General features: G+C 41.8%; 1 protein-coding gene across 1 annotated transcript; it reads left to right on the forward strand.

Annotated features, from left to right (window-relative positions):
- Positions 1-7,827: 7,827 nt before the first annotated feature.
- On the forward strand, positions 7,828-15,371 carry LOC140715618 (formyl peptide receptor 2-like). The gene is made up of 2 exons (XM_073027987.1): positions 7,828-8,077; positions 10,649-15,371. Exon 2 carries the CDS (start codon positions 10,657-10,659, stop codon positions 11,593-11,595), a length of 939 nt encoding a protein of 312 aa, XP_072884088.1. The 5' UTR covers positions 7,828-8,077; positions 10,649-10,656; the 3' UTR covers positions 11,596-15,371.
- Positions 15,372-15,986: the final 615 nt, after the last annotated feature.

A 15,986-nucleotide genomic window follows, 5' to 3' on the forward strand; every position in this document is an offset into this window, starting at 1 on the left:
GTCAGCAGCACAGGAGCGCCGCAGGGAACCGTACTCTCTCCAGTCCTGTTCATCCTGTACACATCAGACTTCCAATATAACTCGGAGTCCTGCCATGTGCAGAAGTTCGCAAATGACACGGCCATAGTGGGGTGTGTCAGGAATGGACAGGAGGAGGAGTATAGGAAACTGATACAGGATTTTGTGATATGGTGCAACTCAAACTACCTGCGTCTCAATATCACCAAGACCAAGGAGATGGTGGTGGACTTTAGGAGATCTAGGCCTCATATGGAGCCAGTGATCATTAATGGAGAATGTGTGGAGCAGGTTAAGACCTACAAGTATCTGGGAGTACAGTTAGACGAGAAGCTAGACTGGACTGCCAACACAGATGCCTTGTGCAGGAAGGCACAGAGTCGACTGTACTTCCTTAGAAGGTTGGCGTCATTCAATGTCTGTAGTGAGATGCTGAAGATGTTCTATAGGTCAGTTGTGGAGAGCGCCCTCTTCTTTGTGGTGGCGTGTTGGGGAGGAAGAATTAAGAAGAGGGACGCCTCACGTCTTAATAAGCTGGAAAGGAAGGCGGGCTCTGTCGTGGGCAAAGTGCTGGAGAGTTTAACATCGGTAGCTGAGCGAAGGGCGCTGAGTAGGCTACGGTCAATTATGGAAAACTCTGAACATCCTCTACATAGCACCATCCAGAGACAGAGAAGCAGTTTCAGCGACAGGTTACTATCGATGTAATGCTCCTCAGACAGGATGAAGAGATCAATACTCCCCAATGCCATTAGGCTTTACAATTCAACCGCTAGGACTTAAGAACTTTTTAAAAGCTATTATTAATGCTTTTTGAGATAGTGATTTAGATGCATATCATATTTTTTTACTCAGTTAAGTATTGTATGTAATTAGTTTTGCTACAACAAGTGTATGGGACATTGGGAAAAAAAAGTTGAATTTCCCCATGGGGATGAATAAAGTATCTATCTATCTATCGATCTATCTATCTAGTACCCAAGATGGAGCCGACTAAATTTATAACCCTCGCAGCTTCTTTCGATCCTGTGCTGTAGTCTCCCTCCCCCACACCAGACAGTGATGCAACCTGTCAGATTGCTCACCGCAGTACATCTATAGAAGTTTTTGAGTGTATTTGCTGACATGCCAAATTCTCATCAAAATCCCAATGAAGTACGTATAGTCCCTGTTTTGCCTTCTTTACAAGTTCACCGATAAGTTAGGTCCACATTAGGTTCTCAGATATCTTGACAGCCAGGAACTAGAAACTGCTCACTCTCTCCATTTCTATTCCCTATATGAGGATTGGTATGTGTTCTTTCGTCTTACCCTGAAGCCCACAATCATCTCTTTCATCTTACTGACTTTGAGTGCCAGGTTGTTGCTGTGACACCACTCCACTCGCTCCTGTACGCCCTTTCGTCACCATCTGAGATTCTACCAACAATGGTTAGAAGCAATATTTACAAAGAAAAATAAGAACTGATATGACAAATTTTGGAATACACTGTGTACACAGGTACACACAAAGATTAAGACTACATAGCACAGAAGGGAAAAAGGGAATAAATTCATAAAGAAATTTCAGAACAGTGCCATGATACTTCTAAAGATACAGTTTCATCGATGAAAACTGTATTCAGCATTTCATGCAAGGATATGCAAGTCTGATAAGAAGTTATACACCACTAAACTTAAGTGAGAGCAGAGCCCAGAGAGATAAAGAAATTATCACTACAGAAGAACAAGTTAACCAATGGAAGAGCATGAGACAGTAAGACAATCGGATATAAGAGCGGAATGAGGCCATCGAGTCTGCTCCGACATTTCATCATGGCCGATCCACATTTCAGTCCAGCCTCCTACCTTCCTGCCGTATACGTTCATGCTCTGACCAATCAAGAATCTATCAACCTATGTCTTAAATGTACATCACGTCTTGGCCTCCACAGCTGCCTGTGGCAAGAAATTCCAAAAATTCACCACTCTCTGGCTGAAGAATCCTCCTCATGTCTGTTCAAAAGGAAGCCATTTTTTGAGGCTGTGTTCTCTGGTCTTAGACACTCACGCCATAGGAGATGCTCATCCAACATCCACTCTATCCAGGCATTTCACTATTCTATACCTTTCTATTTTGTCACTCCTCATTCTTCTTAATTTCACTGAACACAGGTTCAGAGCCATCAAACGTCCTTCATGTGACAAGACATTCAATACTGGAAACGTTTTCCTGAACCTCCTGTGAGCCCTTTCCAGTGTCAGCACATCCTTTCTAAGATAAGCACCCATGTGATGCCTCGCCAGTGCTTTATTTAAACTCAAAATTACATCCTTGCTTTTATATTCTACTCCACTTGAAATGAATGCTTGCATCGAATGGCCTTCCTCGTCACAGACTGAACCTGCAAAATAACCTTTCGAAAATACTGGACAGTGACTCCCAAATCCCTTTGTGTCTTCAATTTTGTGTTTTCTTTCTAATTAGGAAACAGTCAACCCTTTCATTTCTTCTACAAAGGTGCATGACCATACAATTCCAGACATGTGCCACTTCTTTGTCCATTCTCCTAAACTGTCTAAGTCCTTTTTTTGCCTCCACATTTCCTCAAAGTGACCTGTCTCCCATCGGTTTCCTATCGTCTGCAACAAGGCCATCAATTCTATCATCCTAATCATTGATGTATGCCGTAGAAAGAAGCGGTCACAACACAGAAGCGGAACATCATTAAGCTCTTGCAGCCGACCAGAAAACAATTTCCTTTCAATCCCGCTCTTTGCCTGTTCAACCACTGTTTTCTACATACAAGAATCTTTTTCGTAATACCAGAGGCTCATGGCTTGTTAAGCAGCATCGTGGGTGACACATGATGAACTTCCTTCGGAAAATCTAAGTACTGTATACAACAACGACCGATTCGCCATTGCCCATCCTGCTTATTATTCCTTCAAAGAATTCCGACAGAGTAGTCAAGCAAAATTATCCCTTGAGGAAACCATGCAGACTATGGCCTAATTTATCATGTGCTTCCAGGTTCCCCGAAACCATATCCTTAACAATCGACTCCAAAATTTTCCCAACCACTGCGATCAGGCTAACTGGCGTACAGTATCCTTTCTTCTGCCTCTGTCCCTTCTTGAAGAGTGGAATGACGTTCGCAATTTTCCAGTCTTCGGAGCTATTCCAAAGTCCACTGATTCTTGAAATATCATTACTGATGTATTTACAATCTCTTCAGTCACCTCTTTCTGAACACTTTCTGAACACCATCCAGTCCAGGTGTCGTATCCACGTTCAGAACTATCAGTTTCCGGAGAATGTTTTCTCTAGTAATGATAACTTCATGATCCATGATAACCGAAACTTCCACTGCACGACTAGTGTCTTCTACAGTGAATACTGATGCAAAATACTTATTCATTTCATCCGCCATTTCCTTGTTCCCAATTACTAACAGTCCAGCATCGTTCTGCTGCAATCCAATATCCAAACACGCCTCTCTTTAACACTTTATGTATCTGAGGAAATCGTTGTTATACTCATTAATATTATTGGCTAGCTTATCTACGTATTCCATCTTTCCACTTTAATACTTTTCTATTACCTTCTGATGCTATTTAAAAGCTTTCAATCCTCTAACTCCCATGACTTTTTTACTCTACTGTACGCCCTCTTGTTGCCTTTTACGTTGGTTTTGACTTCCATTGTTAGACAGGGTTGTGCCATTTTGCCGTTCGTATTAGTCTTCCTCGTTGGAAAGCATATCTACTATGCCTTCCGAATTGCTTTCAGAATTTCCAGATATTGCTGTTCTGCCGACAACCCTTCTAGTGTTCTTTTCCAATCGATTCTGGCCAGTTCCTCTCTTTCATCTCTTTAATTTCCTTTACTCCACTCTAATATGCTATATCTGACTTTAGCTTCGCTTTCTCAAATTTCAGGGTGAATTCGATCATATTCTGGTCACTCTCCCCGAAGGATCCTTTTATCTTAAGCTCTCTAATCGATCCCGGTTCATTGCACAACACTCAGTCCAGAATAGCAGACTCTGAGTGGGCTTAACCATGAGCTGCCCTCAAACGTACATCCCATAGGCACTCTAGAATTTCCCCCTTTTGGAATCGCACAGCAACCTGATTTTCCTTATCTGCCTATCTTCTGAAATCCCTCGTGACTATTGTAACATTGACCTTTTGACATGCATTTCCACCTCCCTTTGTAACTTGTAGACCACGTCCTTACTGCTGTTAGGGGGTCTATATATATATATCCCATCAACATATTTTTACCCTTGCAGTTCCTTAGCTCTATCCACATTGCCTCAACACCGTCAGCTCCCATGTCACCTCTTTCTAATGATTTATTTTCTTTTTTTTTACCAATTGAGCCACGCCTTCTCCTCTCCTTCCTGCCTGTCCGTTTGATATATTCGCAATAAGCTCGAATCAGGTGTCCACTTTGGTAATAACAGGACGCGGAGTGACCGAGCCAATCAGAATACACTTTACAAGATGAAACACAAAATACCAGGGTTAAATGACTGACACAAACCTAAACAATTCCGCTGCTCTAAAAATCTCGGAGCACAACGGCATCCGACTCCTGTTACAGGCTGGAAGATCTCGAGCTGGTGAAGCTAGCGGAAGATGGCAGTGAAGGCAGACAAAGGCTGCATCAATAAAAGTCCCGAGTCGTCTTGCAATCCATGACACAACTGTCTGACACTAATCTGTCAAGGACCGTGTAGTGGCTTCAGAGAATGCGCTACAAACACCCGAATGCTCAACAATGATTAGAGGGAATAATACGCACAGTTTTCAGAGGGTTCATTGTTCGGAACCACCTCCTCCCTTGATATAACCACAATGGGAAATCCGAACTGGAGCTAATCTCCAGACGGCAGCGCTTACGAGACCCCAGGAACTCTCGATCCTTCCCACCATGGCAAGGTAACGATCCTGGGAGAAGAGGCTCACTCCACACCGAGGGTTCCCAAACCTTCTGGACAATCAACAACAGCGCTGCGTAAAAAGAGCTGCAATTCAGTCAGAACGGCGATCGAATCTGAAAGACAGGGTTTCAAGGTAATTCCTCTGAACTGAGGAGCCACCAATCAGCAAGATGTAGTGTGTAAAAAGAGTTATCTTTCAGTCAGATCCGTGTTCATGATTTAAAAAGCAGTCCTTCGCGACAGTTTTCGCTGAGATGGGCAATCAAAATCACTGTAGAAAGAGCTACGTTTCCATCAGAACGGGGATCTATCGAGATTTTAAAGACAGAGCTTCGTGGAAATTGATTCGAAGAGCGTCCATTCAGCAAGAGGGATTCATTAGAAAGGGTCAATAACAATAACTCAAGTGCCACCTTAGCGGCCATTCTTTTGGATGTGCCAGTGTCTGGAGTGTCTTTGGCTAATTAGATTTCGGCTAGATCAGGCTTGGGAGAAGAATCTATTTTAAGTTGTTCTCTCTCTTTGTTCTTATTTGTTCATTCTTAGTGGAAATGGCTCCAGGGGCAGTGTTTTGTACTCTGTGTGGGATATGGATTGCCCGGAGTCCCAGGTAAACACATCCGAACCAGGTGCACCGAGTTGCAGTTCCTGAGAAGAACGTTTTAAGGAACTAGAGCTGCAACTGCATGTCCTTCGGCTCATACGGGTAAATGGGGAGGTGCTAGACAGAGGCTACAGGGGAGGTCGTCAACCCTAGAATGCAGGGGTCAGGTAAATGAGCGACTGTCAGGATAAAGAGTGGAACTGCACAGCCAGTGCAGACTACACCTGTGGCTGTTTCCTTCAGTAATAATTATACAACATTAAATACTGTTGAGGGGGTCGCCCTACCGGGACAGATGGGGAAACAGTGACCGGGTTACTGAATCTGGAGCTGTGGCTCCGAAGAGCAGAGATGTAAAAACGACGGCAGAGTGTTAATAGGAGATCCCATAGTCCAAGAAAATGAGATGAGGTTGTGTGGGCGCAGTAACGATATATGAGTGGCATGTTGCCTCCCTGCTACCAGGATCAGGGATGTCTCTGAATCGGTCCAAGGCATTCCCAAAAACGAGGGTGAGAGCCATAAGTGTTAGTACGTATTAGCGTGAATGAAATAGGGAGACAAAGTGAGGAGACCCTGAAGAGAGATTTTAAGGAATTTGGTAAAAAATAAGAAACAAGACTTTCAGGATGCTCATCTCTGAATTGCTACCTGTGTCATGAGCCAGACATCGTAAGAATAGGAAGAATTGGCAGATGATTGCGTAGCTGATGAACTAGTGCAGGGGGCACGCAGGGACATAGATGCATCTGTCATTGGGATCTCTTCTGGGGAAGGTATGACTTGTACAAAAGGGACTGATTACACTTGAACCCGAGGCGGTCCAATATCCTTGTGTGGCTGAAGGAAGATAAAAGCTAGGAGCCTAATGTCCAGGGATATGCAAGGACAGACAGGACGGCAGAGGGGGTGGCGTGGCTCTGATGCTGAAAAAATGAAATTAAATCTTTAGGAAGAGCTGACAATAGAAAGAAAAGTATTGAATCGTTTGCTAAGAAACTGCAAGTGTAAGAACTCCCTGTCTTAGTCGCTGAGGAATTGAATAAAAAGCTTGAGGAAAAAGAACACTAAGGGAAAAGTGATCACAATATGATTGAATTTATCCTGAGAAAGTTACGCTAAACAAAGATGTATAAGGTTAAAGCAGAATAAAGGTAATTAGGGTCATGGAAAGGAGTTGGCCAAAATTTATTGCAAAAGAACATTTAGGACGTTGGCAGAACACACCGGCTGGAATTTCTGTCGGCAGTTCGAAGGCACCGCAGATATACATCCCAACAGAACGAAGTATTCTGAAGGCAAAATGAAACAATCGCGACCAAGAAAAGAAGTTAAAGCCAACAGAAATCCAAACGGTAAACATTAATAATACAGCAAGAAACACTGTGAATTCAGAGGATTAGAAAGCTTTTAAAAAGCAACAGAAGGAAACTAAAAAGTGATTAAGAAGATGGAAAACGAAGGTAAGCTGACCAATAATATTAAAGAGGATACCAAATGTTTCCTAAGATAAGTAAAGTGTAAAAGACAGACGAGAATGGATATTGGGCCGCTGTAAATAGGTGCTGTGGAGGTAGTAATGGGGGGCACGGAATTGGTAGATGACCTGAATATGTATTTTGCATCCGTGCTCACTGTGGAAGACACTAGCATGATGGGTGTGAATTCAGCATTCCTGGAAAGAAAGTTCTGGAGAGCCTCAAAGTTCTGGGATAGATCAGTCACCTGGACCAGATGGAGTAATCTCAGAAAGAAACCCCCTCTGCACTGTCCATTCGCATAGTGTGCGGCAGAAATAAATCACGTGGCTTCTCTATCTGTTATACTGCTCAAAAAATGATGCACATGCTTTGTTCTTCACTGCTCTCTGAGTAAAGTATTATCAAATGATGTCAACACCTGAACTTCCTCATATTGGGCTTCTTGGAACTTCAAACCCTCAGGGCTTGGACGGCTGTAAAAGGGTGCTGGAGAGGTAGTAAAGGCGGACACGGAAACGGCGGACCACCTGAGTAGGTATTTTCCTTCAGTGTTCACTGTGGAAGACACCTGCATGAAGTGTGTGGATTCACTATTCCTAGTGAGAAAGTTCTGGGGTTGACCATATGGGGTTAATTTCAGAAATTAACTACATGGCCTCTTTATCTACTTTACTTCTCAAAAATAAAAGGAAATGTTTTGTTCTTCAGTGCTTCATGCGTAAAATGTTATCTCATGATGTCAACACATCAACTTCCTTATATTGAGCTTCTTGGAACTTGAAACCAAGAGAGTCTCTACCGAGGTGGAGTAACTCATCTCCTCGGCTAACTCGGAACCAATTTCCCACCTTTGCTAAATCAGCATCCAAATTCCGCACAAGACAAAACTCCTCGATATAGCTCGAACACTCGAAGAATCCCACCGCCCGTCGCTGTGCAGGTCTGTTCAAGATTTCTTTCGTTCGTTCAAGAGAATTTAACGTCTGTGTACAAGTATCCGAAACTGCTAAGGACCGGGACGGAGCCGGAGATTCCAGGATAGGGTGAGATTAATTTCCATGGTTTTATATTAGTTTGGAAATGTGGCGGCTGATCAGGGATCATCAGCGGACCTGCGCCGCGAAGGAAATCCTGCCTTACTGCTTTTTGGGAGGGTTTTTCACGAGATTGCACTCAGTCAGGCAATGAAGGCAGGGCAGTGGGATTGTCAATAGTTCAGTGAGAAGAACTTCAGAAGTTGCAAAGGCTGAGCTTGTTTTCCAAGCGGCGAAAGCCGCTGACGGATGACCTGACAAAAGAAAATAAGATAACAGCTACAGAGATGGTGTAGACAGTCAGAATCGCTTTTCCTTGGTAGGATCAACATTGAGGTAAGGTTTATATTTACCTTGAAGGAACGAAAAGAAACTTATCCGAATATAAGTGATAGGTTTTTTTTAATTTATTTTAATTTTTAAATAAATATGGAGAAAAAGCACCGTAACCGTCCCTTCTGGCCCGACGAGACTGTGCCGCGCAATTACCCCCATGTAATCAATTAATCTACTGGCGTCTCAAGTTTCTGCGGTTGAAAAGTTTGTAATATGAGGAATGTTCCATGATCCTGGGCTTCTACTCTCCGTAAGTCAGAAGAATGGGGGTTGTCTTCATCGAAACCTGTCGAATGTTAAACGGCCTCGATAGAGTAGATATGGAGTAGATATTTCCTATGGTAATGTAGGCTAAGAATAAACGACACAGCCTCAGAATAGAGGGCCGTCCTTTTAGAAGCGAGATTATGAGGACTTCCTAAAGCCAGAGAATGGTGATTCTGTGGAATTCATCCAGCAGACTGCTGTATATTTATATATTTTTAACGCAAATGTTAATAGCTTTTTAATTGGTCAGGGCATGATCGAATACGGGGTGGGGGAAGCAAGAGATTTGGTCTGAGAAGGAAAATGGCGGAACAGACTCGATCGACCAAATAGCCTCATTCTGCCCCTATATCTTACCGACTCATAATCTTATGTGCGCGGAAAGCGTAGCACACAGAAGAAATCCACGCGTTTTCGGGGTCAACTTCTAAATTCCCTGCAGACAGCGGCGTGAATGGAACTTGGTTCGTTGGTGCTGCGGCAACGCTATGCCAATCACTATTGAACCATGTCGTCCATAATCAGTTGAGAGCTTCAGCGTGGCTGCCAGAATGGCAAACATCATATCCAATGACTACGTTTCAGAGATATTTATGCAGGGACATGAGCAGATGAGACATACAGGGTCACAGATTAAAAGGGTTGAAAAAATTATTGGTGTAAATGGGAAAATCGTAGGCATGGCCTGCTCGGCCAAGGGCCTGTCCCTACAATGTACTTGTAGCAATAGTAGTAGTAATGCTAGTAATGGTTGTAGTGGAGCAGTGGTTGAAGTAGTTTACAAGGTTATGAGAGCAGAGATAGAGTTGACTGACAGTATCTTTTTCCAGGGTAGAAATGCACAGGACATGTGTTTAAGTTGAGAGGGGGTAAGATGAAATGATATGTAATCAGCAGGAATGTGCTGTCTGAGGTGGTGGTGGCAAATACATTGAGATTTTTTAAAAGACGTTTGGATGAGCACATGAATGTGAGGGAATTGCAGATTGTGTCACCAGACGCGATTCATACTATTGGCCATGTGACTACGTATTTAGTTGTTTCTGCCCAATATTGTGGGATATTTCTGTACTGTATTCCTGCGCATTATACAGTACTCTGCAAAAGTCTTAGGCACATACTGTATTTAGAGACTCAGGTGGAACAGGCCTTTCTGCCCAATGAGCCCGCACCGCCCAGCAACCAACCTATTTAACCGCAGCCTCATCACGAGATTGTCATGGTTCCGGTTGGCCGTTCCCCTTTAACACTTCTTTCTCCCTGATCATGCCCCAATTTCAGTCAATTGCTGCCAGTTACCCAATTACCGTACATCTGGCTTTCATCAGAGACTGGGAAATAAATACGATGGCGACTCGATAACAGGTTGCCAGTTCGTTGGTCGATTCTAGTGTGATACGTCGTTCCCTGTTCCGATTAAAACCGGTAATTCTAAGTTCCGCTCTAGTTCTCGAGAGTCCCTGTGAATCCCGTCTCCTTGTCAAGATTCCTCTGGTTTCCTGCTCTACGTTCAGGTCTACGCCAGCCTCCCCAACTGAGCCGACGTGCCAGTGTCCAGCGCCTGGGCTCTCTTCCGTCGCCCTCCTGTAACAGAGATATTAGCAGCCTGCTCACTCGAGTCCAGTGTAATATTCTCCTAGCTGCAGAGGATGATCCAGGATCCACAGAACCGCGGTGTTCGGGTGGATACCCTTCATAGGGAACGCCTCCGTGTGACTTTGTTTCACTTGGGGAGGCTCAAACACGGGCAGCCACCACACGGTGTTTGACAGTTCTGGGCGGTCAGGGTCCAGTGGCGAGTAATGAAAGAAGATTGTGGTCTCTGCGCTGCAGCAGACTTACTCCATCTTCACTGCCATATTATGTGTCCTGTTTCTGTTCCGTGTGGCCCCCTTCCTTCTTCGTTCTCCTTCCCCCCTCAATAGCTTTTCGCTCAATTCTTCACCCCTCTAACTTCCACAATTTTTCCACTACCAGATCCGACAATGTCGCACTCTGAAGGAATGTCCAATTCGACGCTCACTGGGAATCTCTCCTCCTACAATTTCACGGATAGTCGATTCAGCAAGGAATGGGGAGCACCTTCCGTCATGTCAATGGTTATCATCATCCTCTCCATCCTACTGGGCGTCCCGGGCAACGGCGCAGTCATCTGGGTGACCGGCTTCAAAATGAAGTCCACTGCCCACACTGTGTTCTTTCTGAACCTGGCTGCGGCTGACCTGATGTATTGCCTATTTCTCCCCTTCCTCACGATTCACATCTCCGAGCTTCACAGTGGGTACTTCATTAACATCAACGTGCAATTGTGTATATTAATTATGTACCTAAACGCTTTTGCCAGCGTATGTCTGATATGTCTGATCAGCATCTATCGCTGCCTCGCTGTTACACGGCCCATCTGGTTCCAGCAACATCTGAGACTCGCATGGGTACGTGTGACCTGCTTCGTGGCCTGGGTCATAGCCATCGCCATGTGGCTGGCTCTACTCTTCAGTTGGTATACTTACAATACTATACCTATTGTGTCGTCCTTCGGCTTCTACCCCCCCTTTGTGATTATGGTTATTAGTTACGCCGTCCTTGGCTGGAGGCTGCACAGGGAAAGGTTTGCTAAGTCCTGGAAGCCCATACGCCTGATCGTGATCGCGGTCGCCGCCTTTGTGATATGCTGGCTCCCCTTCAGTCTCTGCGTCCTCTCAATACATTTCTACATAACTGTTCCTGTGGGATGGTGCATATTCTTTCAAGCCCTGGCCTCATTCAACAGCGCCCTCAACCCTCTTATCTACGTCTTCGCCGGCAGCGACTTCCGTCAGGTCTTCAAGCGCTCCGTGTTTGCCTCGCTCCAGCTGGCCTTCGCCGAGCATGAGCTACAGGGTGAGACCCCGAACCGCAATCCCACCTCAAATAGGAATGTCTGACGGAATAGCTCGTCGGCCCTCAGCCGACCAATATCTCCTGACCACAGACACAGTGGACGGTCGGCTGCAAGTATGATCAGCGTTCGATGCTTTCCTGCACTTTTATTCTAATCTCTTAGAACATAGAGTGTAGAACAGTATAGCACAGGGAGAGGCCATTCGCCCTACAATGGCCGGGATCAATTAAATCAGTAAATTAATGACAAATTAATCTAATCCCCTCTGCCTACGCACTGTCGATATCCTTCCATTAAGCTCATTTTGCCGATATAAACATCTCTACAAAGACTCTAAACTATCTGTGTTTACCACCAACCCAGTCTGCGCAGCACCAAGCACCCACCACTCTGTGTGTAAACTATTTGCACCTCACATATCCTATGGAATAACGCCCTCTACTCTTAAATGCATGCCCTTTGATGTTAGACATTTCAAACTTGGGTAAAATATACTCTCTGTCTGTGCATTTCATAACCTGCCAAAATTCTATCAGGTCTCCGCTCTCTTGGAGCCGGCCCAATTTCCACTCCGATATAGCAATCGCTGACTTCCTCCAATTGATGGCATGAAAATTGATTTCTCAAACTTACGATAATGCCCTCCCTGCGATACAACTCCACATCCCCTATTTTCCTTTCTCACCTTGCGTGCCCATCGCTTCCCTCTGTTGTGCCTTCTACCTTATCTTTCTTTCATCAGCTTCTGTCCTCTTCCCTTTTCGAGCCTTGTATGTCTTTCACCAGTCATCTTCCCAGCTCTTTACTTCATCCCTCCCTTCTCGGTTTCCAGTATTAACTTGTGTTTCTCTCTCACCTCTCCCGACCTTTTCAATCTACTCCTCATCATTTACCGCCCGGTCCTGCCGAATTTTCTCAACCCGAAACGTCGACTGTACATTTTTCCAAGATGCTGTCTGGCTTCTTGTGTTCTCCAGAAATTTGTATGTTTCTCGGATTTCCAGCATCTGCAGATTTGATCCTTTCCACATCTACTCTGGCTTGGCCGTTCAATATTCAAAAGGTTTTAATGACATCCCATCAAACCTTTTGAATTCCAGAAAGTACAGACCCGGAGATATCCAACGTTCCTCGTATGATATCCTTTTCATTACCGGAATCATCCTTCTGAACCTCCTTTGAGCCCTCTCCAGTGCCTGCACTTCTTTTCTCAGATGAACAGCCCAAACTGTTCACAATACACAAGTGAGGACTCACCGGTGCCTTAAAAAGCCTCTATAGACCAATATCTTTATTGAATGTAGATTCCAAGATCTTTTCCAAGTTACTGGCATCCAGGCTGGAGAAGGTATTACCCCTAATTATTTCGGAAGATCAAACTGGTTTTATTAAAAATCGCTATTCTTTTTTCAATGTTAGGAGATTGGTGAATATTGTTTATACTCCTTCACATAGCACTTCAGAATGTGTCATTTCATTAGATGTGGAGAAAGCATTTGATAGAGTTGAATGGCCATACTTATTTAATGTGCTTGAGAAGTTTAATTTTAGTCCGACATTTATTTCCTGGATTAAACTGATATATCATACTCCAGTAGCCTCGGTACTTACTAACAATCAAAGATCTCCCTTTTTTCGTTTATTTCGGGGTACTAGACAAGGCTGTCCTCTTAGTCCATTATTATTTGATATTGCTTTAGAACCCTTGGCAATTGCTATCAGAGAATCACAGAACATTTTTGGCATTAATCGTGGGACAGATATACATAAGCTATCATTAAATGCAGATGATTTATTATTGTTTATTTCTGATCCTGAGAAATCCATTCCTGCAGTTGGCTCAATTTAGTAATTTTTCCGGGTATAAATTAAATCTTAATAAGAGTGAATTGTTTCCTTTAAATAGACAGGTTCCAATTTATGGAAATTTCCCTTATAAATTAGTTAATGACTCTTTTATTTACTTAGGGATTAAAATCACAAAAAACTATAAGGACTTATTTAAGGTTAATTTTTTACCCTTAATCGATCAGATTAAATGTTTTATTACTAAATGGTCACCAGTATCTTTATCTCTGATAGGTCGGATTAATACTATTAAGATGGTTATTTTACCCAAGTTTTTATATATATTTCAAGCGGTACCAATTTTTATTCCGAAATCTTTTTTTGCTAATGTTGATTCAAAAATTTCCTCATATATATGGCAGAATAAAACTCCTAGATTAGGTAAAAAAATATTTACAGAAGGCAAGGAAGGAAGGTGGATTCGCATTGCCTAATTTTAGATTTTATTATTGGGCTGTTAATATCCGATATTTGATATGTTGATTAAAGGATCGGGATATATCTTTTAGCCCTCATTGGGTGAACCTAGAAATTAAATCTGTACAAGAAGTTTCATTGGGTTCTATTTTAGGGACTTCTCTTCCCTTTGTTCTTTCTAAATTGCCGAAACGAATTGACAACCCGATAGTTAACCATACTTTACGTATATGGTTTCAATTTCGGAACTTTTTTCGGTTGACTCAGTTTGTTTTAAATATTCCTATTGTATTCAATTGCTTTTTTATCCTTCTATTATAGACCAAGCTTTTCAGCTTGGAAGACTAAAGGATTAATACGATTTTCCGATTTATTTTTGGATAATTGTTTTATGTCTTTTGAACAATTATCTAATAAATATAATTTGCCTAGATTTCATTTTTTTAGATTTTACAGATTAGGAATTTCTTAAATACTGTACTTCCTACTTTTCCAAATTTTCTGTCTTTAGATATTTTGGAGAATTTGTTTGAACTAAATCCTTCTTAGAAAGGGCTAATATCAAAACTTTACAATATAATTATGAAGATACGTTCAGAGCCCTTCTATAAGATTAAAAATGATTGGGAAAGAGAACTTAACCTTACTATCCCTATTGAGAATTGGGATAAAATTCTTCAATTAGTTAATACATCATCTATATGTGCTAAACATTCATTAATACAGTTTAAGGTTGTGCATAGGGCTCATATGTCCAAGGATAAATTGGCTCATTTTTATTCCTATATAAATCCTATTTGTGACAGATGTCATTCTGAGACAGCGTCTTTAACTCATATGTTCTGGTCCTGTCCGCTTTTGAAAAAATATTGGAAAGACATTTTTGATATTATTTCTACGGTATTGAACATTGATTTATAACCTCATCCTATTACTGCAATTTTTGGTTTACCAATGATGGACTCACTCCATTTATCCTCTTCTGCTTGTCGAATGATTGCATTTCTTACATTAATGGCTAGAAGATGTATTTTGTTGAATTGGAAAGAAATTAATCCTCCTACCGTATTTCATTGGTTTTCTCCAACTATGTTATGTCTAAATTTAGAAAAAATTAGAAGTGTTGTATTTGATACTTCTATTAAATTTGAAAAAATATGGAGACCATTTATTCAATATTTTCATATGATGTAATATGACCCTGTTCCAAGCCTATTTGTTTTTCCAGTTTCGATTTTATATATGTTGAGAGAATCGGAGTTGACGACACTGATGATTTTGAATTTTTGTGAGTTATTATAAAAAGCCCTTTTTTCCCATTTTTTCTTTTTCTTTTTCTCTTTTTTCTTTTTTTTGTTTTTTCCTTATTAGATATTAGATTATTAGATTAGGTTTTTTTGCATATTTTCTTTTCTTTTTCTTTTTTCTGTTTTTTTAAATATATATTATGATATACCTAGGTTTGCCTTGTTTATTTGTAAATTTTATCGTCCATGATTTGGGAATACTCATTTATACTGTAACCATTGCTTATGAATTCTTTCATGTTCAGTTGAAATGTGTATGTTTGTAATCCCATTACCTAAGTATCAATTTTATTTTGTTGATATTAATAAAAATAATAATAATAATAAAAAGATTGAAAAAGAAATAAAAAAAAATAAGAAAAAGCCTCAGCATCACATCCCTGCTCCTGTATTCCAGAACGCTTGAAATGAATACGAACATTGCATTTGTCTTCTTCACCACCGATTTTACCTCCAAATTAACCTTTAGGTGTTTCCTTCGCATCTCCGATTTTCTGATTTTCTCCCCCATTTAGAAAATAGGCCGTACATTTTTTTCTGTTACCAAAGTGCATGACCATATATATTTCATTTGCCACTTTTATGCCCATTCCCCGAATCTGTCTAAGTCCGTCTGCATCCTATCTGTCTCAATTCTAACTCCCGCTCCACCAATCTTCCAATCATCTTCAAACTATTCCATCATCTAACTTATTGATATACAACATAAAAAGAAGAGTTCCCGGCACCAACCACTGCAGAATACCTCTACTCACCAATTTATTTTTTTTTGTATCTTAAGCTTCCTGATCACCTCCGGTTTATTACATAAACCCAATCCAGAATAGCTGATCCCAAAGTAGGCTCAATGACAAACTTTTCT

This window comes from Hemitrygon akajei, chromosome 24 (assembly GCF_048418815.1).
Source record: "Hemitrygon akajei chromosome 24, sHemAka1.3, whole genome shotgun sequence".
Taxonomy (NCBI): Eukaryota; Metazoa; Chordata; class Chondrichthyes; order Myliobatiformes; family Dasyatidae; genus Hemitrygon; species Hemitrygon akajei.